Source organism: Anser brachyrhynchus, assembly GCF_964034855.1.
Source record: "Anser brachyrhynchus genome assembly, chromosome: 19".
Classification (NCBI taxonomy): Eukaryota; Metazoa; Chordata; class Aves; order Anseriformes; family Anatidae; genus Anser; species Anser brachyrhynchus.
Window position 1 is genome coordinate 2,864,560 of NC_137712.1, and position 24,952 is coordinate 2,889,511.

The 24,952-nt window shown below is 44.5% G+C and overlaps 1 protein-coding gene and 1 long non-coding RNA gene across 5 annotated transcripts; one reads left to right on the forward strand and one right to left on the reverse strand.

Annotated features, from left to right (window-relative positions):
* Positions 1-1,456: 1,456 nt before the first annotated feature.
* On the forward strand, positions 1,457-20,486 carry TRAF1 (TNF receptor associated factor 1). 4 transcript variants are annotated; one of them, XM_080562044.1, is made up of 11 exons: positions 1,457-1,870; positions 4,036-4,257; positions 5,232-5,316; positions 8,757-8,855; positions 10,271-10,432; positions 13,956-14,027; positions 14,802-14,870; positions 15,329-15,763; positions 16,151-16,328; positions 16,933-17,081; positions 18,288-20,486. In XM_080562044.1, exons 2-11 carry the CDS (start codon positions 4,049-4,051, stop codon positions 18,504-18,506), a joined length of 1,677 nt encoding a protein of 558 aa, XP_080418170.1. In that variant the 5' UTR covers positions 1,457-1,870; positions 4,036-4,048; the 3' UTR covers positions 18,507-20,486. The 4 variants fall into 4 exon arrangements, with proteins under 4 accessions (XP_080418170.1, XP_080418171.1, XP_080418169.1 ...); XM_080562045.1 differs by lacking the exon at positions 1,457-1,870 and adding an exon at positions 1,935-2,309 and having other exon boundaries at positions 14,805-14,870; XM_080562043.1 differs by lacking the exon at positions 1,457-1,870 and adding an exon at positions 1,936-2,309 and having other exon boundaries at positions 4,039-4,257.
* LOC308180416 lies at positions 19,508-23,007 on the reverse strand. The gene is made up of 3 exons (XR_013940942.1): positions 22,576-23,007; positions 21,318-21,483; positions 19,508-21,000 (listed from the first exon to the last, which is right to left on the reverse strand). It is a non-coding gene; the product is annotated as an uncharacterized lncRNA (long non-coding RNA).
* Between the last annotated feature and the right edge of the window lie 1,945 nt (positions 23,008-24,952).

Genomic DNA, 24,952 nt, shown 5'->3' on the forward strand with positions numbered 1-24,952 from the left:
GCAATTGGCTCCATCAGACCTACGTTTTCTTCTCTCTAATGACAATTTCCTTTGCATCATCACATTTAAACCGTTAAAACCTTAAACAATAATAATAATAAAAATGTCACTTTTTTGACAAAGTGAAGGATCAAATTATTTTCTTGGAAAGAGTCTTGCATAGTGATTCCAGTGAGGCTACAGGGTGGAACCGAAAATAGTATTTGGCCCACAAATTATTATTTTTTTTTTAATAAAACAGAGTGAAAGAAATTGTGAACATAAACATAGGAAACTTCTTAAATAATGCTTCCAAGAATGGGACTTCTATTATTAAAAATGCTAGGCATCAGAAGATGGTCGTTATCTGTCTCCAAGTCCCATGAATGCGCTAGCATACAGCTGTGAAAAGATATTGCCCGTGCAGCAAATGAGCTGAAGTACACTCTGTTACAGACAGCAGTCTGAAACGATAAAGAAAACTGAGCAGCTATCTGCCTTTCATAGGGATGCCGTGTACATCTCTTGTATTCTGAGTATATCTTTAATACTTCCTGTTATTTTCAATTAACCACAAAGGTGATTGAAAATAAAATTTGCAATCTCAATCATTTTGTACTTTTTTTTTTTTTTGGTAACGTTCTAGGTTTTTTTAGCCTCTGTTCTGCAAATAGTGCCAGGCTTGGTGCTTATAGTATCCTCACAGTACCGTATAGTTATAAGATTATTTTTTCCTGTGTGCACATACATCAGCCCTATAAAGGATAAATATATATATATCCTACCCCTAGACCTGGCCATCTTTTTAGAGTTATTTTTTTCTTGGATATATATTTTTTTAAATTAAGTTGCCCTTCTGAAGTCTCAAAAAAATGCTTTGTTTATTCCTCTGTTGCTTGACATTGCCCTTTTGAGACAAAAATGTAGAAGTTTAATGGAATTCTTTGCTGGGAAATCTTCAATAAACCCAGCATGCACGCAGTAAGGGAACACATGGAAATGAATACATGTTGCTATATCAGCCAGGCAAACAAGCTGAGTCACACACAGCTGTGTGAGCAGAGTTGATGAATATTCTTTTTTTTCTTTGTGAAAACACATGAATATTGTTATGAATATGTATTCATAACAATGTGAGGAGAAAAAAAAATCAGGAATTAATTCCGATGTTTCTTCTAGCAATGCAACAAAGCACTACAGCGTATAGTTCACTTACGTGAATGAAGGCTCTCCCTTGTTCCCAGAAGATCCCCCCCCTTCTAATCTATTATTTAATACAGCTCTGGTTAATTTTGTATTTGGTAATCTGCAATTATGTGGGGGAGACAGTCATGCAGGGCAGCTATTCCACATGTGGAACTAACGGAGGTATCAGAGTTCAGGCAGACACTTACTGATAAATAACCTTGTAGGCTGGCATAAGCTACCTGGATGCAAACGCTGCTCTAAGTGCTGCAGCGTAGCAAACCAAGCGAAGCATCTAGAGCACCAGCTCCTCCTTTTACCTTTAGTTTTCAGCTAGGAGTCCCCCCCAGTGGTATTTCCCAAATTTCTTTCACAGGGAAGAACTAACAGATTTGCAACTGAAACTCTTCTTCTGACTGAATCATAGTCGGTGTGGTTGCAGCATGTGATTTCAGTGCAAACTTGCCTTATCCTGATAGTGAAACTTCCTTTTGTAGAAATCTTCACTGCGCCATGAGCATCTGAAAAGGATTTGCATACCTTAGTTAACTGGCCTTGTGTTAGCTTGTTATAAATATCATCTGCATTTGAGAATAGCTGGAGGGCAGAGGCATGGGGAGGATCCCCAGTAGGCTTCAGGAGGAAATTCAACCATCCAGATTTACTCTTGAGCACCCGGGTTTTCCCCCAGGCAGAGCAGACGGAGGTACTCAGAGGGCAGCTTTCACTCCAGCCCTGCTCTGGGCACGCTGCACTTTCTGCGTTACGGGGCCAGGTCGCAGTGTCACACAGCCGTCACGGCACCGCTTTCAGGAACTAACTCCGCCAACAGAACTAACACGCTCCTCATCTTAGCTGTCCTGAGGGGAGTTTGAGCCCTTGGGCCTTTACACGCTCACTCCCCCGGCTCCTGGCGGGGGAGAGGCCCGGAGCTGCCCGCAGCCGGGCCCCCGCTGCCCCCCCGGGGCTCCCCGGGCCGCCTCCCCGCCCTCACACAGCCGCCCCCGGCGGGCAGGGCCCGGCCTCGCCACCGCCCCCGCCGGGGCGGCCCGAGGCACCTCCGCCGCTCCCCGCCCGGCCCCGCGGCTCTCGCCCGCTGCGTGCCGAGGGGCCCGGCTCGGCCCGGGCCTCCCCCGCGGGCTCAGGTAAGGGGAGCGGGAGGCAGGGAGGGAGGGCCCCGGGCCCCGCCTCAGGCCGCCCCGGCCCCGCTGAGGGGCTGTGGGGGCGGGCAAGCCGCCCGCTGCCCCTCGGCATCCTCGGGCCTGGCGGGTGGAGTGGAGGGGAGGAGGAGGAGGAGGAAGGAGGAGGAGGAAGGAGGAGGCCGGCCCTGCAAAGCCTGTGGGTGGTTGGCAGCGTAAAGGCTGGCGGTCCTCCGCTGTGCCTGCTGTCACCGGGTGCCATCAGTTACGCCTGTAACAGAGCTTCATTAGCTAGGGGTGCGGTTTCTGTCACATTTAGCACTGCAGGCTTTCATTTTTTTTGGTTCTTGAGAGGTTTGGCAGCCCTGTGTTCGTTGCTAGCCTCCCTTTCCAGTGCCTAGAGAGAGGCCAAGTGAATTGCCTGAACCAGAAAACAAAATGCTGTTCAAAGAGAGGTATTTAAAATCCTGGGGATGCCCTGTGCACTGCGTGTCAGAGTCACACCGCGGTTTCTGTTCCTTGTCTGGCCCAACGGGTCTGGCAGTTCATCCCCACATAGAGAGCAGCTTACACAGGAGGTGTGGAAAGTGTCCGAATTGGCTGCAGCGGTGCAGGGAAGGTGGGAGATGTCAGTCCGAGTCCTCTGACACAGGGGAGAGAGCTGAACTTGGGTCTCCCATCGTTACGGTTTTCTGTACAAGGTGGCAGCTGCAACCACTTCCATCCCAGCCTCTCGCTGTGTGCTGACACAGTGCAGGGGTCTGCAGCGTGCCCCGAGCGTGCCCCAGAACCACAGTGTGGACATGTAGGCAAGGCAAGTCTGCTCAGGGCAACCTGGCACCCACGGGGCGCAAACCTGAACAAGTCCAATCGACTTAAATATTGATTCCATTGTTTTCAGGCTTGGTAGTATTACTTTTGGTAAAGTCAGAGTTGGTACTGAGACAGGTTATTTTATGTCAGTACTGTCATGGGAAAAAATAGATTCATGAAGTCTTCAGTAGATTCATTATGTTCCAAATGTGCCATGCCCCTGGGTAAAAACCTGTCTTGAACTTTCCAATCAACTGTGGAGACCACCAGAATCACTTCTGGTTGAATATCTGAAAGTATTCAACTGCACAGCTCTCGTTAACCGAAACCTGTACTGAACATGCCTTATACCTTTTCTTGTGTGGCTTTAGGTGTTTCTGGTTAGAGCACAGGTGTTAAGCTTTCTGTGATTTCCTTTTTCATTTTGCCAATAGTGGTATAACTTCAGGAAGATCACTAAAGACATATCAGTGGCTCAATTTCTGCATCTATAAAGCATAATCTCAAATTTGGGCTGCTGGAAGTTGAATGTTGTTGGGGATTTACTCTACAGGAAATTCTTTTGTGTGTTGTGGACAGATGGGATCAAGATGATGGGACTGTTTACTTCATCTTTCTACAAACTAAAAAACTGTGGGAAGAAAACCCTGGACTTTTGTTTTAAAGTATTGTCCATTTTCATATTGTGTTTCAGGGAAATTTTAAATCTGTACAGTAATTTCCTGCTGGTACCTCGTCAAACCCCACTGTGACATTTAGTCACGCATGTCAGCTACAGATTCAATTAAACAGATCACTAGACTGCTACACAGGTTTGGAGCTGCTTTGAGGGCTTTGATGCCTGATGTGTTCTCTTACATCAAAGTGAGCGTGTCTTCTTGTTTCAGCACCTTTTTTTTTTTTTCCTCATCTTTGACAGTAGTTGACTTCAAATGGCTGAGAAATCAAGCAGAGGCCCGCAGGATGTCCTCAGCTCTTCTCCTGATGAAAATGAATTTCCTTTTGGATATCCCACTAACATCTGTGAAGATGCACCTGATCAGAAGTACCTGTGCAGCAACTGCAACAATATTCTGAAGAAAGCCCTGCAAACGCTCTGTGGGCATAGGTACTGCTCAGCCTGCCTGTCGTGGATTGTACGGTAGGTCCACACTGCTGTGACCCATTCTGTGGCTGCAAGTACCCTGTGCAGTGCCACTGTGCTCAGTAGGTGAGAGTCTGTGGCTGCCTGGCCCACTGGTCCGTAGACACTGTACAGTCTGGAAGTACTTACCTCCAGGGAACGCAGGGTGGTCTCTGCCTCCTTCCTTGTTTCCAGCGTGGATGTCTTCGGGGTGGGAAAGGCTGGATTACGGAGCTTGAAAGATGTTGGTTTTCCTATGTGTAATTGCGACATAATTGGTACTGATTTAGCTTTGAACAATTAGTGCAAGGCTGACTTAGTACTACCATAGGAGTTTACAGTCCTTTGGTAAGTGATGGGATGGGATTTTAATAAACATTATCTTAGAGCTTTAAATTTAGTAACTCAGCTAGATCACTACATGTTAAGGTGCTGTTGCCATTAATGACAAACAATGACAGGCATTCTCCTGGAGAGCCTGAAAACCAGGAGCTAGGTGGGCATTTGCTATGATGGAATACCTGCTTCTGTCCTCCCTTTTCTTTCAAGAATTACACCTTGATTCAGAGCCTTTGGAAAAGTTCCTGTCTGCCCTACAGGAGGGAGGTGAAATTGCAGTACATGTCTGTGTATGTGAGCTGACTTGAGCTTTGATGTTTTGGAAAACAGTAGCAGTCAAGATACAGTGACAGGGTTGTAGTCCTGGCTAAATAGGTTCCCAGCTTTATTGTTTTTCATGATCCAAGCTGCTGTTGCTTTGCTGAAATACAGATAAAATGTACGGCTCTAGTTCTGATCTCGAGGAATGGAATAGCAGGGGTTTCGTTTGTTTCTTTACCTCAGCGTGTTTAAAAATCGGCCCTTTAATGAACAAAGATTAGGGATTCTGAGTAGAAATTACTTCCACATTTTAATTTATTTCAGTGTGTATATAAAGACATCCTAAACTACAGTTAACTAATTGATTGTTTATTCTTCTTTCTTTTTGCCAGAAACAATAAAAATCCAATTTGCCAGAAATGTAAAGAGGAGGATCCCAGTACTTTAAGTGAAGGAAGCCTATTGGCAGAAGAAAGGGTAAGTTGTAGTAAACAGTTCATTAACTTATCATTAATCACTGCCTGGTCTACTTCATAGTCAACATTAGATTATAATTTAGGAGAGAATGTTAACTTGTGCTTCAGTCATTTGAATTTCCCAAAGATTTTGATTTTAAAAGGTGTAACGGCATCCTTAGGACTTTTCAAGTCCGTTCAGTTCTGCAGTGTAAAATTTCCCACTGTGTAATTAACCTTTATTGCCTTCCATGAACCTGTGCTTTCCTACTTGTAATAATATGTCTTAGCTGTTACTTACTATCCTTAGTAAGTATCCTAGTGGCTTTCCCACTTCGGGGTGGCAAGTTTCTCTGTACCCTTCAAACATGTTACCGAAGTTTCAGGTTAGAGTTCTCTCTCAGAGAAGAAGCTGGAGTATGGGCTAGCCAGCTGAATTGCCTGGAGCGTGCTTTGACAGCCAGGATATCTGGAGAAAAGAGCGGAAAACTTAGAGCTGAACGTAGTCATTGATAAAAATTATGCACTGGCGACTGTTTCATCTGTAATTTAATGGTGCAGATCTCTTCTGCTGTTAGGTGATTTTCCAGGCATCTCACTGCACTATTCTTTATCCTGAATACAAACAAAGGGCTCAGTACCAGCTCATCTTCTTCCTTCCTTTCCGATTCCAGGCAGGAATACCAAGAGATACACATTCTGTCTAAATTTGTTAGGAAAGAATGAAACCCAAGAGTCAGCTGGCAGTGAGGTAAAAGGCAAAATATAATAACTGACTGCAGCAAAATAATGAATCTGCATTTAACACTGAACTCAGTAAGATCTCAGAAAAAATCCTCAATTCTGCAGTAAATTTCCCGGTAACAGAATTTCATGCATCATGGAACCACAGATAGATAGAGCTAAACCCTTATGAAATTCTTATTCTATGTCGACTGTTATTTTTTTATAACTTTCGGATTTCTCTGGTGCAGGATTCTCCCTAAGTCTTTTGGGACTTTCTGCAAAATCTGTGGGTGGGTTACAGTAAACAGGGCCCCACTCTTGCAAACTGATCTGCCTGGGCAGATTCTAATGCCTGTTGAGAGTCCACATGAAGTCAGTCACCACAAAAGCATGAGGATCTGCCTGTATTGATCAATTTACAACAAGTGATCCACGGTTTGTGAACAACATGAGTAATAAAGACTGTATAGCACGTTTGTTTTTTGCTCCCTCTCTTATCCTGGTTAATCTCTGCTTTACCTTTACTGTGGTTTTGCTTAATGTTTATTCCCTATGCTATCTGTTTATATGTTTATATTTTAAATAAGATACTTACACAAGAGGAAATAAAAGGGCCTGTCAAGAGGTGTATCTGCTTTATCTTATCCCATGATCTCCCATACCTTCCCTGTCATATTCTTAATTTATGAACCGTTGGTATACTACATGTACTTCAAGCCTTGCCCTGGTGCCCTTCATCAGGATCAGTTGCTGTGCATCCGTCACTGAAGTCAGTCAGAGGAGTGGGGGGCATCCTCCTCTGACTCTGCTCACACCCTATCTGCTGTCATTCATGAAGCTTGCTTAGGGGACAATTCTCTACTCTGCACTGAGCTCGAACCCCTTTGTGGCTCTCCCCTCCTGGCTGTGTTAGAGCAGTGGAAGATCCTGGTTCAGCTGCAGCGAGCTCTGGGACAGACAGGACCAGGCATCTGTGGTGTCCCACAACAGCCACCAGCAGCACCTGCACCAACATCTTCCTTTGAAATGGCTAAAATGAGAGGGAGACGTCCAACTACAATATAGCAAATCAGAGAGAAATAGTTTCTGTTTCCTTTTGTTTGACCCAGAACACTTTTGTGTCAGTGAGAGTCATCTCATTTACAGTACAAGGGTCTGACTCAGGCCCCTAACAAAGTTCCGTGCAAGCTTATGTTCCCAGATATGAGGGCAAGAACTTTTGTGGGTATTTCAAAGCAGTGACCTGTGCGGATAAAAGAAGAGAGGAGGATTTTTTAACTTGTTTTTTAACTGAGCTGTGTCCAGAGTGATTTAGCAACTACAAGTGTGAAACAAAAAGCACAGGGAATGCACACAGCAGTAAGAAACCCTGGCACTGCTGGGACTGTCCCTGTAGTTAAATATATTTTAAAAGATCTCTTTAGTAATGTCAGGAAATTCCTTGAGCTTTTTTCTTATGACATGGGGAAAAAGCCACCATGTGCCTGATAACTTGAATTTCTTTGATTTGCTCATTAATTAGACTAGAATATTTTAGAGGCTGGGGCTGGTATGCTTTCACTAATTGCTAGCTTACTACATAATATCTTCCATACATGCAGATGGAGCCACACGTGTGTTTGTACAGCCTATTATTATTATTATTTTTGATTTCTTGTTTGTGGAGTTGTTTGCGATCTGTGCGCAGAAATTCTTCAGAGGTAAACTTTGCTTAAGGGCTGAGAAGAGGAAAGGAGTTTCTATAGACTCTGCATATATAAATTTGTTTCCTTGTTACCATTCATAGAGCTGGTTGTGCTTCTTTTATATGATTTAATATGACGAATGTAGATGACTACAAACATTCGTATCTAGATTAAAAAACAAACAGCAATGTTGATTCTGATAATTTTATTTGCTAACTTTTCTAACTCATTATGTAGAATTTCAGTAACTTCATAGAAAAGTGGACATCATTTGTAAATACTTTTCCCCCCTTTATATGTAGAGACCCCCTCCCCGGCCCCAATTCCTACCTTGCTCTTTGTTAGGTTACAAAGGAAATCTGCTGTCCTCTGTACTGTGTACTTACCACTGTCTTGTTCTCGTGTCACTGTACCTATTTTGATTGTGCAAGAGGTAATATTAAAAATGTGTAGTGTTTCATCATTTACAGAATAATTTCACAATTCTTCACAGCGTAAGAAAAAAAAACAACAACTATGCAGTAAAAAAAAAAAAATCTCACATGTGGTTTACATTTCTTTAGTACACAGTGCCATACTAAATGGAAACAGCCTGGTCTGAGAAATGTAGTCTCACTGCAGAACAGACCCAAGTCCTCTCTACAGCACTTTAGGAGGTGTTAATGACCCCAATAATGAAATGCATTCATTAGAGTCGCACATGGCAGCACCCTATAGTTAGGATCACATCAGCACATTCATTGCACGTGATGTATTTCAGGCTTCTGTGAAAAGGAACTTGAAATAAAAGCTATAGTTGGCTATGCTCTTTTCAATACATTTATATTGCATCAAATAATTTATTTTTGAATCATAACAAAGAAATTATAATTATTTGACTCTACTAACACCAAAATACTTGCTAAATCGGAAAGTGTTATGGTAGTAGAGTAAATGAAACAAAAAAAGAAGGGATTTATCGAGATCTGAAGTCTTGATAATCCCTACCACAAAAATGCATGCTGGAGTACTTTCTGACCAGTGATTTTTCCTTACTATGTTTACTTTCCAGGCTTTTGGTGATGCTGCCATTAATAAAGAGATTTCTGAACTCAAAGTACGCTGCGTGACCCCCGGATGCAGTTGGTCTGGTATCATGAAAAATTTTGAAGTACGTTTAAAGGCAATTTATTTAAATTAACATGTGCTTTTACTTGAATGTGGACAGAAGAAGAATGAATCTAGTTTCTCAGCAAACACAGATTAGTGCAAATTTACAAGAATCAACAAAGATATCATGATTCATACCAACAGAGTATCTCAAAACATCTCATTAACAGGGCTTTGATCGAGTCCAGAACATCCTGAATGATTGTGAAATTAACGTTGCTCGAATGTGTCAGCTATGGTTTTTTATTATATTTATTTTCCATAGAGCTTACTTATTATTTAAATTCAAAGATGCTACAAGCAGTAGCATGAAAATACTTCAATTTCCAGGACATTGTTATGAGCAATTCTTCAGTATTTTTTTAAAATAGAAATAATTTCGTCCTGTGCATATGATTCCAATTGGTTGAATGCATTCATCATTCTTTTCAGGCAGATGTGAAATGCCCCAGATAAAAAATTTAGATGGACAAGGTTTGTGAATCCGACATGCAAAACAGAATCATGAAAAAATGGAGATAAATCTCATGATGCTAAGGCAGCTTTATTTTGGACCACTGCTGTAGGAACAGGGTGCCTTTCTGTATTTGTAACAGGGAGTCTGCTGTGTACCATGGATGCCTGTGAATCTGATAAGCATCTGGGGTGCTTCTGCCTTTTCTTGTCTTCGCTAATTTTGCACAAGTTTTCTATTTGAGTTCATTCCTCTTTAAGAAAAAAAAATCTGCCCAGTTTGCTCAGCTTCATAGTTTTGAGAACTGGAGCCCCTCTCAGCACGAATACATGGCAAAATGAATTTGAAAGTTGAGCGTGTGATTGAAATTGGCACGTCTGAGCCAGTTCTGTAGGGGACAGCCATCTCCCTCTGAAGACAAAATCAGTTGTGACACAGTGCCAAAGTTTCAGTAGAAGAGGCCAGAATAAATATTTTCTGTTGGAATACTGTATTTTTAAGAATGAAAGTGGACCTGTTGGATGTAGTCACAAAAGATGATGCTGACATTTTTCCTTATTGAGATGAGAAGATGCAAATAATGAAAAGGAAAAGTTTTTAAAGTTATTTAAAATATAGAGGAGAGTTGTATCCTAACTGTTACATAGGTGTCAGATGGCCATTCTTTTATGCTACATAGAGATGTCAGCAGGCTAACCACATTCATCCTGTCAGTCAGAGCAGTTCAAGAGAGAGCTCATGTTTGAATTTATCAAAAGTTGTGGGATTTTTTTTTATTTTTTTTATTTTTTTTAAAGTTTAGAATTATCAAAAAAGCCCCAGTAAAGATGGTGGATTTTTCAACGGTAATCTTGGTAACGCTGTAGAGTGGGACTTTACCCAAGCTTAGAAGAAATGCAAGCTATTTATTGAGAAATGTTTATCTGCAGTTAACATTTTGGTTTGCAACTTCTAACTTCCAGGAGCATCAGAGTTTATGTGAATATGCTTTAATCCCTTGTCACACTGGTTGTGGACACATGGTAATGAGAAAGAATCTTGCAGATCATTTGGAAAACGGATGTGTTAATAATGTGACAATGTGTCAGAAGTGCAAGCGGAGCCTATCCAGTAGTGAATACCAAGTAAGAACATTTATTTGTTTCAAATAATGGTTTTATATTAATTGCTTAAGTAATCTATCATGACATTTTTCATCCCGATGTCATGAATGCTGCTGCATGTGGAGAACATTTAATTCTTCTGCGTTTGCTATTTTTTCCGTGCATGTATTCGAGAGAAAAATGACGTGTATTTGATAGTCTGCTTGTGATATTACAGCAGGGAGAGGGAAATACCTGTGTGCTCATCCAGGGCTCGGGTAGGCCACATTTTAGCTCCAGTGTCAAAGCGTGTCTCCCAGTATGAGGTAGATGTCATCCAGAACCACAGACAGTTGCAGGGAAGAGATGTTGAAAGAGTCTGTTTTTTTTAATTCAAACTAAACTTGCCTTTTTTTTTTCCTTTTATCAGATGGTATTTCTATTAGATAAGTTTAAATATATAGATCTCAAAATTAGCAGCAATGTCCATACAGACCAGGAAGCATAAGAACTCATTCTGCCAGAAATTTCTCTGTGACTATTTAAACATTTTTTATTTATTTTTTTTATGTTTAAGTTGTGTTTCCCACTGTTGTGACAGGGACTTGCAAGATGTATATATCCCCCGTGTGTGTTTATATATCTTTAAAAACACTTGTCTGTCCCCAGCATTTGCTCAAAATTCTCTTTAAAACAACAAATATTTTTTCTCACTAAATTGTAGTTGATCATCAAACTTTTAAGTTTATGTTGCGAAACCTATTGCATTCTTACTTAAATGCAATGAATTTCTCAGTTGATGCTCAACATTGTGAAAGCAGGGCAACAATCTGCATTAGTACTTGCAGATTTTAAGTGACTTCGTGGGCTCATTTTAACGTTTTTAAAGCTGCTCTTTATTTTTCCCCATTTTTGAAGATGCAGTGGTACAAGTTCTGGGAGTGGTCTGAGGGCATCAAAGGAGCTAACAGAAACTGTTCTGTGTTGCTGAAGGAGGAAATGGTGTGGTGGGGCAGATGAAAAGTGGTAGAAAATCAGCTGCTGTGCGAAGAGATTGCCAAAGATACAGCATCAGTGGCACGTTTCTCAGCCTCGAGGTGGAAGTGCATCACCTTCTGTTTAGGGCATTTCAATCTTTAAAAACTCCTGGGACAAAGCAACAGCAGCGTGAACGAGAGACCCACCCTTGCTAACACCACTACATGTGTTTCGATTTGAAATCTCTGCAAACTTTCTCATCCCAACCCCACCTAGTTTGTGACCCTGTGGGCTCTCGTCTCGGAAGGTGTTGCTGGGACAGCGGTCTTCTAGGGTAGGGCAGAATAAATATTGAGCCCTTCAGATAATGCAGAGAGAATAGTTGCCAGCCCTGGAGCTTTGTCCTGGAATAGGGGCATAGTCATGTTAAGACCTACATAGCAGGAGCGTTGTGAATACCTCAGAAATGTAGTCTGATGTAAATAGCAGTGGGTGGCTTTATATGCCGTAACTGGCACAGATGTAAGCCTTTCCAAATACTGAGCCATGAGCTACACCCAACATATGGGGGTACCAGTCCTTCTGGAGTACGAAGAAGGCACTCTGGCTAAAACAAGCTTCTTAGAAAGCTTTTGCATGTGCTCTTCATGTCTCAGCAACTCTTATGGAGAGAGAAGAGTATCTGGACCCAGGCACGTTTTACCAGTGGTAAATCCAGTGTCTGTTTCGGAGAGACTGCAGATACCAGAAGGTGGCAACACTTAATCCCTTGCAACCTTCTGAAAGTGCATTAGGCAAGCAGGAGAGTGAAAGAGGCAAGCAGGAGAGTGGAACTTGAGCTGAGTCTGTTCCTTGAGCACCTTTCTCTTTCCTGAGCTCTGTGACGCTGCAGATCTACCTCAGCAGGCTTCATTTTCCTGCAATGACAAACTGTTTTCCTCCCCCTCGTTCTGCTTAGCTGTCATCTTATTAATTTTTAGTTAGGAAGCCTTGGCAGGGGATTTGCCTTGAAATGTTGATCTTTCACTGCCTGCCTTAGTTAGCATTCATAAAATTGGAATTCTGCTGGTTATGTGATCTGCCTTATGAAATTTATAGTTATGTGGCATATGAATTTTGCTTGTTTGTGTGTATATCCACAGTCCTCCGGGAGCACGGGAAGTTTGGGGCACCGCTCTCACTCTCTCCATCTTAGCCAATCAGTTGTTGGTCTCATGACTTTTGCAGTCCCATATTTTAAACAAACTTTCCGCCAGCCTCTCTCCCCTTCAGGAAGTTGGGGATCTGAAGGAGTGAAAGAGCAGCAAGTAAGAAGTAAAGACACACACTGTGCAATACCTAGGATACAGAGTATTTAAAAATAAATTAAAGAGTGGAAAAAAAACCTGTCTGTATTTCTGGGGATCAAAAGAGAAACCTCAGGACTCTGCAGAGGAAGGACTTGAGGGCTGCTGAAATGGCTTTATCAACAAAAAATTCCAGACTATAGGAAATGTACTGGCAGGCAAAGGCATTTATAAAGATTAAAGGTAACCCCCTTGTATAGTTTGGGTTGAAAGCTGACAGTTGCTGTGTTAAATACACAAGTTACAGTTGTAGTTTGAACCAATGGCAGGAGGATTACTTTCCCCTCCTTGAAGCCAGGAAAGGCAGGAAGTCTCATGTTAGCACTAATGCATTTTGCATTACTACATCATGATGGAAAATTTGGATTCCTGCCTTCAAAATGTTAATAAGCAGAACCTGAGAAGGGTCTGCACACTAAGCAAACTATGCGAAGCCAATGGAAGAAGAGTTTTTATTTGGTTTTCCCATGTATTTGCTTTCTGTTCCATAATCCACCTGCATGCCACTGGGTGTACATATGTGTGTACATACACATGCATGTGTGACTGTACATGCTATGGTTTGAACTGGGCAAGACTTGTACATTGCCAATCTTGTATCGGATTTCCCAGGATGACCTTGCAAAGCATCTGTAAGTAATTTCCAAGAACTCAGGGCCTCATAAGTAACAGATCACACGTTGTGCTTTCATTTAACGGGTGTTGCATCTGGAGATGTGTCACTGAACATACCTGCTGAGCTGAGCTGCGTGATCAGATGAGAAGCTGAGCTTAAGAAACCACTGAATCCGTCCCCTGTGCAACCAGCTCCTTGCAGAGGGGACAGCAGCACCCACTTTTAAGAGATGTGCTTTAGTCCCACACTTCTGAAGGTTATTTTGTCTGAAAAGAAGCCTGAAAACAATGCAGTCTATTGAGTAGTGAGGTCGAGAGTGGTCACTGTCTGAACAGGGGTACAGGGTTTTGCACCGTGTGTTGCGGAGCTTGTAGTGCTCCTATGGAAGTTACTCTCCTTTCTTTTACTCTTCCTTAAATCCACGCCTTCCAGGAAGGAAGGAAGAAACTTCTTGCAAACTCTTCCATACCACAGAATTTCTTGTAGAAAAGCCCCTCTAACCTTCATTTTCTGTGAAATAGGAGTAGCATTTCCAAACAGAAGCAATGTTTCAAAGACTCCTAAGTAAAGATACTCAGTGATTTTAATAATGTACTCGATTCCTTTCTTCTTGTTTTAATGACAGCAACATTCATGTGAAGGCAGTTTATGTGGGGAACAGAAACGTGTGCAAACAGAAACATCATCAAAGGAAAAGGTAGGTAAAAGATGAGTGAAAGCAGTACAACTTTATTTCAATTCATGAAAATATCACTTGTTCATTTAGATTAAATGATCATCTGAGAACATCTTCAGGTATGGCAGTTATATCTGGATGCTTTTTACATCCCAGCATAGCTCTCGTGTATAGCTTCTCTTCTCTGCTCCCACAATTAACTTACTAAATTAGTCTGCCAAAGCCAGGGAAGTGTTCGTTTCCTTTCAAGTATTCAGGAAGACCTATGTGACCGAAAGAAGAATATGCTGTCTAACAGTGTATTTAAAGATAGGTGCTTTTGGTTGTGAAAGGAACTAAATTCTTGTGCCAGCCAGAGCTTTTGGTCCAATAGATCCGTTCATTCCCAGGGCGTGCTGCAAGACGCAGCTCTTCTGTGCTTTCTGTAAGAGCAGGAAGAGTGTAAAAGTGGCTGTGTGCACGACTGTGGTGGGCCAACTTGCTTATTGCCATATCATTTATGACAAGTTGTTACTAGGGAATCACTGTGGTTTGTTAAACTCTGTTATATCAGTATGTTAGAAAGGCACTCAACTGCCGGATTGCCCCCAAGTAACTTCCAATCCACCACACTCTTGGTTGATTTATCAATGAGTATTCAGAACTGGTCAGACACTGTAAGCTGTGGCAATGCCTTGACTTGAATTAACCTGATTTATAGCTGCTGGGGATGGGACCAAGGTGTTAGTAGGTAGATACAAGAATTGAAATTGGTATTTGATTATTTTATTGCCTTTTCTTTTTTTTTTTTTTCAGCAGAACCACTCTACAGTCTTGATCAACAAGGATGGATGTCGGTTTTCTGAAGTTGGCTGTTCATTTAGGGTAAGTGAAACTGCTGCCTTCAGGAAGGCCTCAGATGGCATGCAACTCAGTGCCTTTGGTCTAGCCAGCCTTTGTGTTCAGGGTATTAGTCCTTGACTGAAATGTATCTTTAAGGAAAGTGAGAAATGTACCCATTTTTAGTAGACCAGGAGAGATGATGTTGGAACCGTTGTGGTTACACAGCATGTTTAAGATGCCGTTTGCTCTCTGGCCTGCACAGTGCATTGACTTCAGATAAAAATGGATGTTTATTACAATTCTGCTGGGTTAGAGGTCATTAGAGGGCTTGTTGGTTTTCCATTCTCCATATCTCTGAAGAGAGTCCGCTGCTCTGTAGCTGGGCCTGTATCTTGCAGTCCTCCCATCCCTGTCCCTCTCCCAAGAAGCTAGAGGGAACATGGCTTGATTTGGCCAGTTATGGTAGCTGTATAGAGAGTATTAATCATGTCTTCTTACAGGGAAGCAAAGAGAAGATGAAGGAGCATGAAAAAACTGCAGTTGGGGCCCACATGCTGCTTCTGCTGCAGCACATAAAGCAACTGAAGGCAAGCTTGTGCACTGTTTCCAAAGCTGCAAATGGTTTCATCCCACAATCACAGCTGAATGTGAATGTTGCAGACAAAAGCATCCCTGATCTGCAGATCCCAGGCAGTCTGGAAATCAATGGCGATCTGGAAGTAGACTGTTTTCCTGCATCTGTTCCTGAAGATGAATCTGTTCTGCAGCAACTTGTGAGGGAGAAAGTGATTTCTGAGCTAGAAAATAAGCTACATGTGTTTGAGAATATCGTGTCAGTGCTCAATAAGGAAGTGGAAACCTCTAACTTGGAAATCACAGCCTTTCGGAGACAGAGTGAACTTGACCAAAATATAATACGAGGCCTTGAACTGAAGGTAAATATTTAGGATAAACATTGCCTGTGTGCTTGCTGTATAGATGACACACTTAACACATGTCAGAGAGAGACGATGTAGAGATGGGGATAGAAATGAGCACAGGAATTGAAGCTGTGAAGGGTTAAGTTCTGGACACATCTACAAGATCCTTTTCTCGTTTTGGATAAGTTTTCAAATGGGCGTCTCTTTAAAATTTTTATCTAAATTTGTGTTTAGGCAGTTCTGTCTCTGGTTATTCCCGAGAGTTGTAAATGTTAGGAATTTGCCGAAAGAAATCAAAGGAAACCCTTCAGAACGTGAGGACATTTGTACTGTTCTGCTGCTTTTGCAGAACATCAGCCTGGGCAGTGGGGTTGATTGAGAACTGTGTTGTTTTTTTTCTAGATTGCAGAGTTGCACCGGTGCCTGACCCAGAAGGATGCAGGCCTCAGCAATCTTCATAAGAGTCTTCTGTTCTCTGAGCAAGCGTCCTACGACGGGGTCTTTCTGTGGAAAATAACAGATGTTGGCCGGAAGTTACAGGACTCTGTGACGGGAAGAACAGTCAGTTTGTACTCACCAGGTAAAACACGACGTATACATGTGTTAGCAAAATTTGGTCCTTTAGAAAACCCACTGATTTCTCTAGAATGACGCTCCTTTCTGCTCATGGACAGGAAGTGCTTTAAAATAGCTTCAGGTAGCTGTTAAGGAGAGCTCCTAAGATGCTGTTTGTGTGAAGACCTCATGTTCTCCTGCTTGGTATTCAGGGCGGCTGTGATGTACTCTGCCACAGAGCTGTGTTCTGTTCTGGGCTTTCATTTTGCAATTTGCCCTCCGCTGCAGCTACTTGCAGTGACATCTGCTGGATCTCTGTTGTCTAATCCACAGCCTTGGTGCCTGATGGTACTGAATGGTCTTCTGCTGCAGTTTTCTCCCATGTGAGAAGTAATTTGGTTAGGTAAATTATCCTTCTGTGGCTAACACCAGGTAATTTTCACCAAGGTATGAGTCATTAAAAGGATTCCAGCCACTAGATTTTCGTTGCTTATTAGCTGTACTGATTTGTGTGTTCTCCTCATCTCTATAATACCAAAACATAACACAAATATTCTTGCATATGCCAAAACAGTCATTTTGTCTTATTTTCAGAGGAGGTTTTACTAATGAAGAGTTCTGATTTTCAGCTTTCTACACTGCAAAGTATGGCTACAAGGTTTGTCTGCGGATTTATCTGAATGGGGATGGGACAGGAAAAGGAACCCATGTGTCACTGTTCTTTGTTGTTATGAAAGGAGACTATGATGCTCTGCTCCCTTGGCCTTTCAGACACAAGGTAAGAAGGGCAACTTTTTCATATCTGATCCTAGCATAAACCCACTACTTCTCCCAGTGAACTCAAGAGAACTTTTTCTCTTGACTTTAGTGGAAGTTGGAGCGTTTTCCCATTTTCTTCTCTGATGGCTTATAAGCCACACTCTGATTTTGGGTAGTAATTTGGCACTGAGTGGAGTGATTTGCACTCAAGGAAAGCTGCTCCTACTGAGATTCAACACTTGCCTTGAAGGATTTTCAAACTCCAGAATACTGAAATAACTCTGCACTTTCAAGGTTATTGTATCCCAACCTGTGTCCACCTGGGATAAACCAGGAGACACAATGTTTCCTCGCTCTCGCTATACATATATAATATCAGTTGGTAAGAAAATTGTGATTTGCTGCCTGAAACGCAGGTGTTACAAATGTGAGGTTACAGTTCCACTTATAAATGTGCCATAGACGTCTTACATTATCCTGATCTTTTTTTTTTCTTTTTTTTTTTTTTCTTCTCATTTTATAAGTGGAATCTGATAAGGGCAACAATGATTAGAGAGACAGTGGAAATACGCACAGGGTTCTGATCTGTTCTAGTATTTGCCTTTGTATGGTAATGATTCTGTAAGCCTTTCATATAAATAGCCGTCCTACCATCTAGCAGATAAAAAAATAGAAATCAAAGTTCTCAATCCTCATTGTATTAAAAAAAGTATTATCTGTATTTTACATTTCCAACTAAAGAACAGTGAATTAATAAAAGTGGTAATAAAATGGTGAGAGCCTATACTGATATTTAGGTTGTGTCTTCTACATACAACATACATACATACATACAGCAAGAGCTGTTTCTTTTGATTCCAAACCACAGCACCAGAATGAGTGTAATGACTGGAACCAAACCTGGGGTTTGTTTAAGTTGTCAGGAGAGAGAGAAAAAAAAGTCTTTGCACTGTAGAATTCTCTACCAGGAAATACTTACTTACTTTATTTTATTTCATTTTATTTTATGGGTGGCAAAGTTTTAAATATTTAATTTGGGAACTGTTACAATCTCCCTTGTTCACGTTAATTGACCTTGTAGGTTGTGAAACATTCATTATAGTTTGCATTTAATTATAAATAGAGCATCCAGATGCTTTTGCAGCATGTTTGTGTGTTTGTCTCTGATATTTTCTGGTTCGTTTTTCGGTTCAATAACTCATCATTGCTGCATTCTGTTTTTCAGGTTACATTTATGCTGCTTGACCAAAATAATAGGGAACATATTATTGATGCATTTCGCCCAGACTTGACTTCTGCTTCTTTTCAGAGGCCAGTGAATGATATGAATGTTGCAAGTGGCTGTCCCATGTTCCTCCCTTTGACCAAATTACAGTCACCTAAATATGCCTATGTGAAAGAAGACACACTTTTCCTTAAATGCATTATAGAAACAAATTCCTAAATCTTGAAATATGGGTGTCTGGTAAATCGCCCACTGAAATTCATTAGTTTACGAGAAAAAAACCATCAGCTTGAGACATCGTATTAGTTTTCATTTGCACTCAAAATCCAGAGAGCCTGAGCCTGTGCTGCACTGAATTAATTCAGATCAACCGGATCTGCCCGCTAGCGACAGTTACTGCTGAGCATGCTGAGCGCTTTGCCCAGTGCCACATGGAGTGTGCTACTGCATGTGAGAACTGTGATTATTTCATGAAACAGCTGATACTCCTCCCTTAGATGTAGATTACAGCCGCACCCCTGCAGATTCACATGCGGAGAGAGGGGCTGCTCCTTCCCACGCCTGCCCAGGTGTGTGTGTCACTCTGGCAGAGTGCAGCCCGAGCTCGCATCTGGCAGCCTTGGCTTGAGAGGTTGCAGGGTTGCAAGAGGTGAGGCCGAGCTTTCCACATCCTCCAGCAGCACCAAGGCACGCGGCTCCCTTTTCCAGGAGGTTCCGTGCACCTCTCAGCTGCCCTGGCTGGCAGCCCTGGGGTGGGATTTTGGCTGTTCCCTGCCAGGGACAAGGGCAGTTCCCTTCCGCTGAGGCTCCATTTGGGTGTCTTTGTGCTTTTCGGTAACCTTGAAAGCAATGAGTTGTGGATAGCGTTTGTAGCTTGAAATCCTTCTACTGGATGACTTATTTCTTGCTATTTATTTTAGTCCTATATTTATGTGCTCTGTAAAAAAAATGCACTGTTGCATCAGCAATGTGACCAGATACACTGTGGCTGGGGGAAATCAACTCCAGTGTTTCTGAAAGGAGTAGTTTGACTTTCCCACTTCAAATGTGGAGCTCTGAGGGTTAATCCCAGGGAAGTCCAGAGCCGCTGGGTCAAGCAGTGGTAAGGACCCTTCAGTAGCTTTGTTTTAAAGTGTTCAGTGTCTTCTGAAACTTCAAGGCAAGTGACTAATTAGGAAGCACTGATCTTTTTCCTGCTTATTTATTTTTCTGTGCTCTGATTTTTCTTTTTACATGCTAAAATGGAAATATCTACTAGAAATGTTTTTATCCTTTTTTTTTTTAAATAGAGGCAAGGAATGAATAGAGGCTATTTTTACAATCAAGTCAAGCTTGCAAATGTATGAAGTTCAAATGCTAAACCTATCCTCCAAAACAGCAAGCGTCATGCTCTTTATTCCCTACTTAACAACTGATTGTCAAAATCACTGGAGTTGGGTTTTGGTGCAGCAGTTTCTGAACTTCCAGCAAACTCATGCCAGCAGCACAGCTTGCTCGTCCAGGACTGCAAGGCATTCTCCAGGGCCAGAGGGACTGTAGTGCACAAACCCAAGGCCTGATCTTGCAGACAGAGGCAAGCGTGTATTTATGAGTGAAAGGCATTTATGCAACTATATTCATTTTTCCTCTGCAATATTCCCCATGTCTCACTTGAAAACTCAAAACTGAGAGATAATATTGTGCCCACTGCATGAGAAGGGAAAGGAGAAACTGTTTGTCCACTGATATTTTGCAAACCATGGAAACAGCAGCTGTCTGGTAGAGCTGGTGAAATGTCATGTGCTGTAACTAACCTCCAGCCGGACTGCTGACTTACGAACAGATTTTTCCATCTCTCATTTCTATCTCGACAGCATCCTTTTAAATAATTAGTTGTGATGAAGTATCAGATTTCAGAAAACAAAAAAATTTCATAAACAAATATCTGTCAAAGGTTGTTTGGGAAGGAACTGGATGTTCTTTGCCCCCCCCCCCCCCCCCGTAGTTTTTTTCTCTTCCGTGTTTGAAATGTTCTTTCAGGCACAGAAAGTTATTTTTCCAGTTATGTGCCAGACCCTCTAACCACACTGGAGTAATATGCCTAAAAATATTACGCTTTTCATAGCTGTGCAATTTTGACAAGTGCTGTATTTATTACAATCATTCATATTTTCTTAACATTTTATTTATTTCCTAAATAAAGCTCACTAACGTAAAAAAGGCTTGTGTATTATTTTAGCTGTAAAATCGGGAATTGACTCAGAAAACCTGGAGGTATGATGACAGCAGCTTGCTATAGGAACAGCCGAGCCCCGCTGCAAACCTCGCTGACTCCTCCTGCAGTAGCACCAGGCAGGTTTATTTACACAGCGCGGGGCCAGCTGTGCTGCCGCTGCCCGGTGACCCGGTGACAACCAGCCCCTGCCCTGCAGACCCGAGGATGCCGACAGACAACTGAGAGGCGCGCCGATGAAGTGGCTCGCCTGTGGTCCTGCAGGGAATCTGTGGAAACTTTGGGAACGAACCCTAAAGTCTCTGCTCTCGTCTCAGTGCCAAGAACGACGGGGTCATCGTGTTGTTGCCTCTGGAAGTTGGTGCGTTTGTATGGAAGGAGTGTCACCCAGCAGATGGGGTTCTGACATGCTGGAGAATTGAACAAAGGGTTGTGAGGACCTCCTGAACGGAGCTGCGTCTTCAGTGTTGACCCGTTTAAGTGCTACTCCTCCCCAGGAGGCTGAGAGAAAGGAAAATGGGTCAGACAAATCCCCAGCATCGCCCCAACCATGCAAAGAGGGGCTGGGAGGCTGCTGCCCCCCTCCCGCCCGTCCAGCTCGTGCCCAGCACAGCTCAAGGCCTCCAGCATCGCCCCCATCCCCGGCTGGAGCAGGGCCCCGAGCAGAGCGAGTGGCACCATCGGCCCCGCGAGCTGCTTTCAGAGCCTCCGGCTGCTGGAGCAGAGCAGAGGGGGGAGGCCGCTGATCTCCAGATCGCTGCAGATTAAGATAGTGGCAGCTCTGCCTCGTTGCCATGGGAGTCGGAGCCGCTCCATACCTGGGTGAGCTTTCCTCAGCCCTCACTGCCAGGGGCGCTGCCTCTCCCGTGGGGATTCACCTGGCGGCTTTTATCGCAGGGGTCGCTGCCCGTGGTGGGGGGCGGCTGCCCCTGTGCTCCGCTCCCGCTGGTTCTGTGAAACGCGTCCCCGCAGAGCGGTTATCACCTGCGGGTAAACGGGAGGGTTTTCCTTGGGCGCGACAGACGGAGAGGGGAAACGGTGAAAAACCGTGGGTGGCTGAAAGCTGGGGAAAGAGAAAGTGCGTGGGAGAGAAGACAGCACGTGTGTGCGGGAGGGGAGATGTGCTTGCAGGGAGGAGAAAAAATGTGTGTGTGTGCATGCGCAGGTGGAGGGCTGCAGCCAGCTGAGCGAGGGACCCGACGCCTCCATGCCTTTACCTAGCCTGATTGTACCGCTAACAACTCCACTGGTTTTGTTCAAATCCTGCAAGCAGGCAGTATTTCACTGACTGTGGGGCCCCAGTGCCACTCCAGCCAGGAGGTCAGAGCCAACGGGAGCACTGCAGGAAGGCAGAGGCCTCCCAGCTGGCCGGACGAGTACCCCAGGGAAAGGGCAGGATGCTCCGGGGCCCGTCCCAGCGCAGCACTGCCCGGAGCCAGCTTTGGGGATGGTGCAGGCCTGGGTGGCAAAGGCCTGCGAAGGGGAGGAGGCAGTGCCCGGTGCCACTTGGTGCTGTGCAGCGTCCCGGGGACACGACACAGACGAAGCTTTGCTCGTTTGCAGCAGGTAGGGGCCAGCCTTGCAGGAGGCAGAGGCAAGCTGAGCTGTGAGAGCTCGTGAAAGCAGCACGTTTGTCGCGCTGCGTGCACACAGCCACCAGTACACCCAGGTCTTCACTCTTTTTCATGTTGTCCCTGGAATAAAATGGGCTTTTGTCTTTTTTTTTTTGTCTTTTTTTTTTTTTTGGGGGGTGGGGGGAGTGGTATTTTCTGAGCTGAGCTCAGGAACTGCAGACGTGTACATAACATATCTGTGTCAAAATTATGTAACGGCTCCATTAATATAAACCTTGCACAGCTGTGAGAACACTTACAAGCTCTTCATGTCTTATGCAATTGCATGGAAGCACGCAAAGAAAGTTAAGCCTAAAAAAAAGGATACGGATTAAATTCATACTAAATAAACAATAAAAAGACATGAAACCCGACGCCTAAATGCTCTTCCTTTTAAAGGCACAGCTGGCATAAAACAGCTGAACGTCGGATTTAACTACTCTCGTTCTAATTACAACCATACCTTTGTTTCACTGTGCCCTTTGGTAGATCGCTTTGCTCGGAGAGGGCTCGAACGAGAACCGACTCCCCCTGTGCCGCAGCGCGCGAAGCACGGCCGAGCATTACCGTGTCCGTGTGGAATGCGTTGAGCTGTGGCGCCTTCCAAGCACGGGGCTCCGCGGAGGCTCTCGCGTTCCTGGAACAGCCTCCCCCGATCCTCATCTCCAGGAACAGCCTCCCCGATCCTCACAGAATATCCCGAGTTGGAAGGGACCCATCTCCGAGGCCGTCAGCCACACGGCCTTCTTGATAAGGAAACGGATTCCCCTTTCTGGGACAGAAACGGGAATTGGAGAAATATCAAGACTTTGCTAATCCGAAACAGATCGCTTCTGCCGTGCAAATTGTCAGCTGATTTTTTTGGTCCTCAAATGATGAAAAAAAGATAATAATAGAGAGTTCTAATGAGCTAAATTAGGATGGGTTGCTCCATATTTAATGGTAAGGCTGGCAAAGAGTAGTAGCGCTTGTGTAGCTAGGATGGTCTAAAATAATCAAGGACAAGGTTTGTAGGGAAAGGTAGTATTTTTTTGAACTAACTAATACTAATAAAAAATAAAATAATAATAATAAAAAGACCTACTTTAACCCTTCTTCAGGACAGAAGCAGAACTTGCCACCTTGCACATGGCTGCTTTGAGCTTCCTTAACTTGGTTGTGTTGGCCAGGGAGATATTTTGGAGAAAAGGCGGTGGAGAACTGGGGAGTAGGGGGAAGTGTTGGCCAAGGTTAATTAAGTCAGTAGCCTCAAATTACGTTTGTTGTGGCTACTTCTATCAGCATGAATGTGCAATATTTTATCAGCTGAACTTCCAGATGGAAACGGCACCTGGGAATTGTTTCGGGGAGCGTACGAGAGCTGTGCTGGGCCTCGAGGTCTCCGAGCACTGCAGCCCCGTGCTGTACGGCCACAGGAGGCTCCTGGGCAGCCGCAGGCAGCGCGCGTCGTTTCTGCAGATCCTATCTCAAAATCAGGCCCGGAGTTCATAGGCAGCTTCGTGTTTGGGTTTCCATTCAATATTCCTCGGCTTCGGTTTCCAAGACTACAAGCCAACATACAACCCCTCCTCCCGCTCCTGTTTTCAAAGAAAGAAAAACAGTGTGAAAAGAAGCCACCCAATTTCTGGGCAGTTTTCAAAGCGCCCTTGGAAGAAAGGCAGCGCTGGGAGCTGGGAGCTGGGAGCTGGGAGCTGGGAGCTGGGAGCTGGGAGCTGCTCGCCCCGCTCTGCCCCCGTGAGCTCCCGGCCGGGATGCGGCTGCAGGAGCCCCTCGGCCCCGGGGGCTTCGTCCAAGCGCCTTCCCCGCCTTTGCAAGCGCGGGGGACGATGAAAGGGTTCTGGGGACAAAACGAGGGAGGGGGGAGAGTAATTAACCACCAAGGCTTAATTCAAACCACTCTGCAAATGCTGTTTTTGTTTGGAGCTCCAATGGCAGGGAAGGAGCTGCAGCGACCTGCCGTGGTGCGAGCCCGGCTCGTCCGAGGGAGGCGGAGGGCTGCCGGGGCTCTGCGTGAGCCCGGGCTCTGCTCCCACCTCGAGGCCTCCATCTCTGCTCATTTGCTCCCAGAACGGCCCCGGCCCGCTGCTGCTGCTGCTGCTGCTGCTTTGCTTTAACCAGCGCCTTCCTCGCCTGGAGAGCAGCTCAGCATCCGCCGGGCTCGGCGTGCCAGGGTGCCGAGGGCTCTGCAGCCGGGCTGTGAGGGCGGCACAGAAACGTTTCAGCGGGGGCCGGGGGTCCCTCTGCAGTGGAACGGGTCCGGCATCGTCCCACCAAGGTCCCTGTGGCCCCGCTGGTGCGAAAGCGGCCGCTCAGCTGTGTCTGAGCCCCGCGTTGGGCTCGATGGGGATGGCGCAGCAAAAGCACCCATGGAGAAACCAGGACAGATGCTCATGTGTGGCTGGACTGGTGTTCAGAAATAGAGCATCCGCCTCAGATTCCTCTTTTATTCCTGTTCTTTGGGACTTTTGTTTCCAGGCAATGTTAACGTGCTCTTTCCACTGGCAGGCCCTGGGCTTGGGGTGCCCTCTCCCAGGGTGGAGGGAGCTGCTGCATGCTGGAGGGGGCTTGGTGACGTTGTCCCCGCTTGTTAACGGGGTGAGCGTGACCCAGGGATCGATGCAGCGCTCTCACCGCCCGCATTTCCAGGACACTGTGAGGATAAGCCACGATGGTTGAGGAGCACGTGAGACGATGCCTGCCTGAGCACCACCAGGAGAGCGGCTGGCAGCACGGTGCTGCCCTCCTGTCCCAAACCAGCTGCTTTTGGTCCAAACCAGCACCAGGCACTGCAGGAAGGTGAGCAGCGGTGTTTGTCCATGAGCAGGGTTATGGTGCCGGAG

Excerpts from the sequence above, each read along its gene's own strand:
- TRAF1 (XM_080562044.1), top strand. The coding sequence starts at position 4,049 with ATGGCTGAGAAATCAAGCAGAGGCCCGCAGGATGTCCTCAGCTCTTCT. Across the intron at positions 14,871-15,328 it reads AAGTTGGCTGTTCATTTAGG|GGAAGCAAAGAGAAGATGAA; the intron begins GTAAGTGAAACT and ends GTCTTCTTACAG. Across the intron at positions 15,764-16,150 it reads TACGAGGCCTTGAACTGAAG|ATTGCAGAGTTGCACCGGTG; the intron begins GTAAATATTTAG and ends TTTTTTTTCTAG.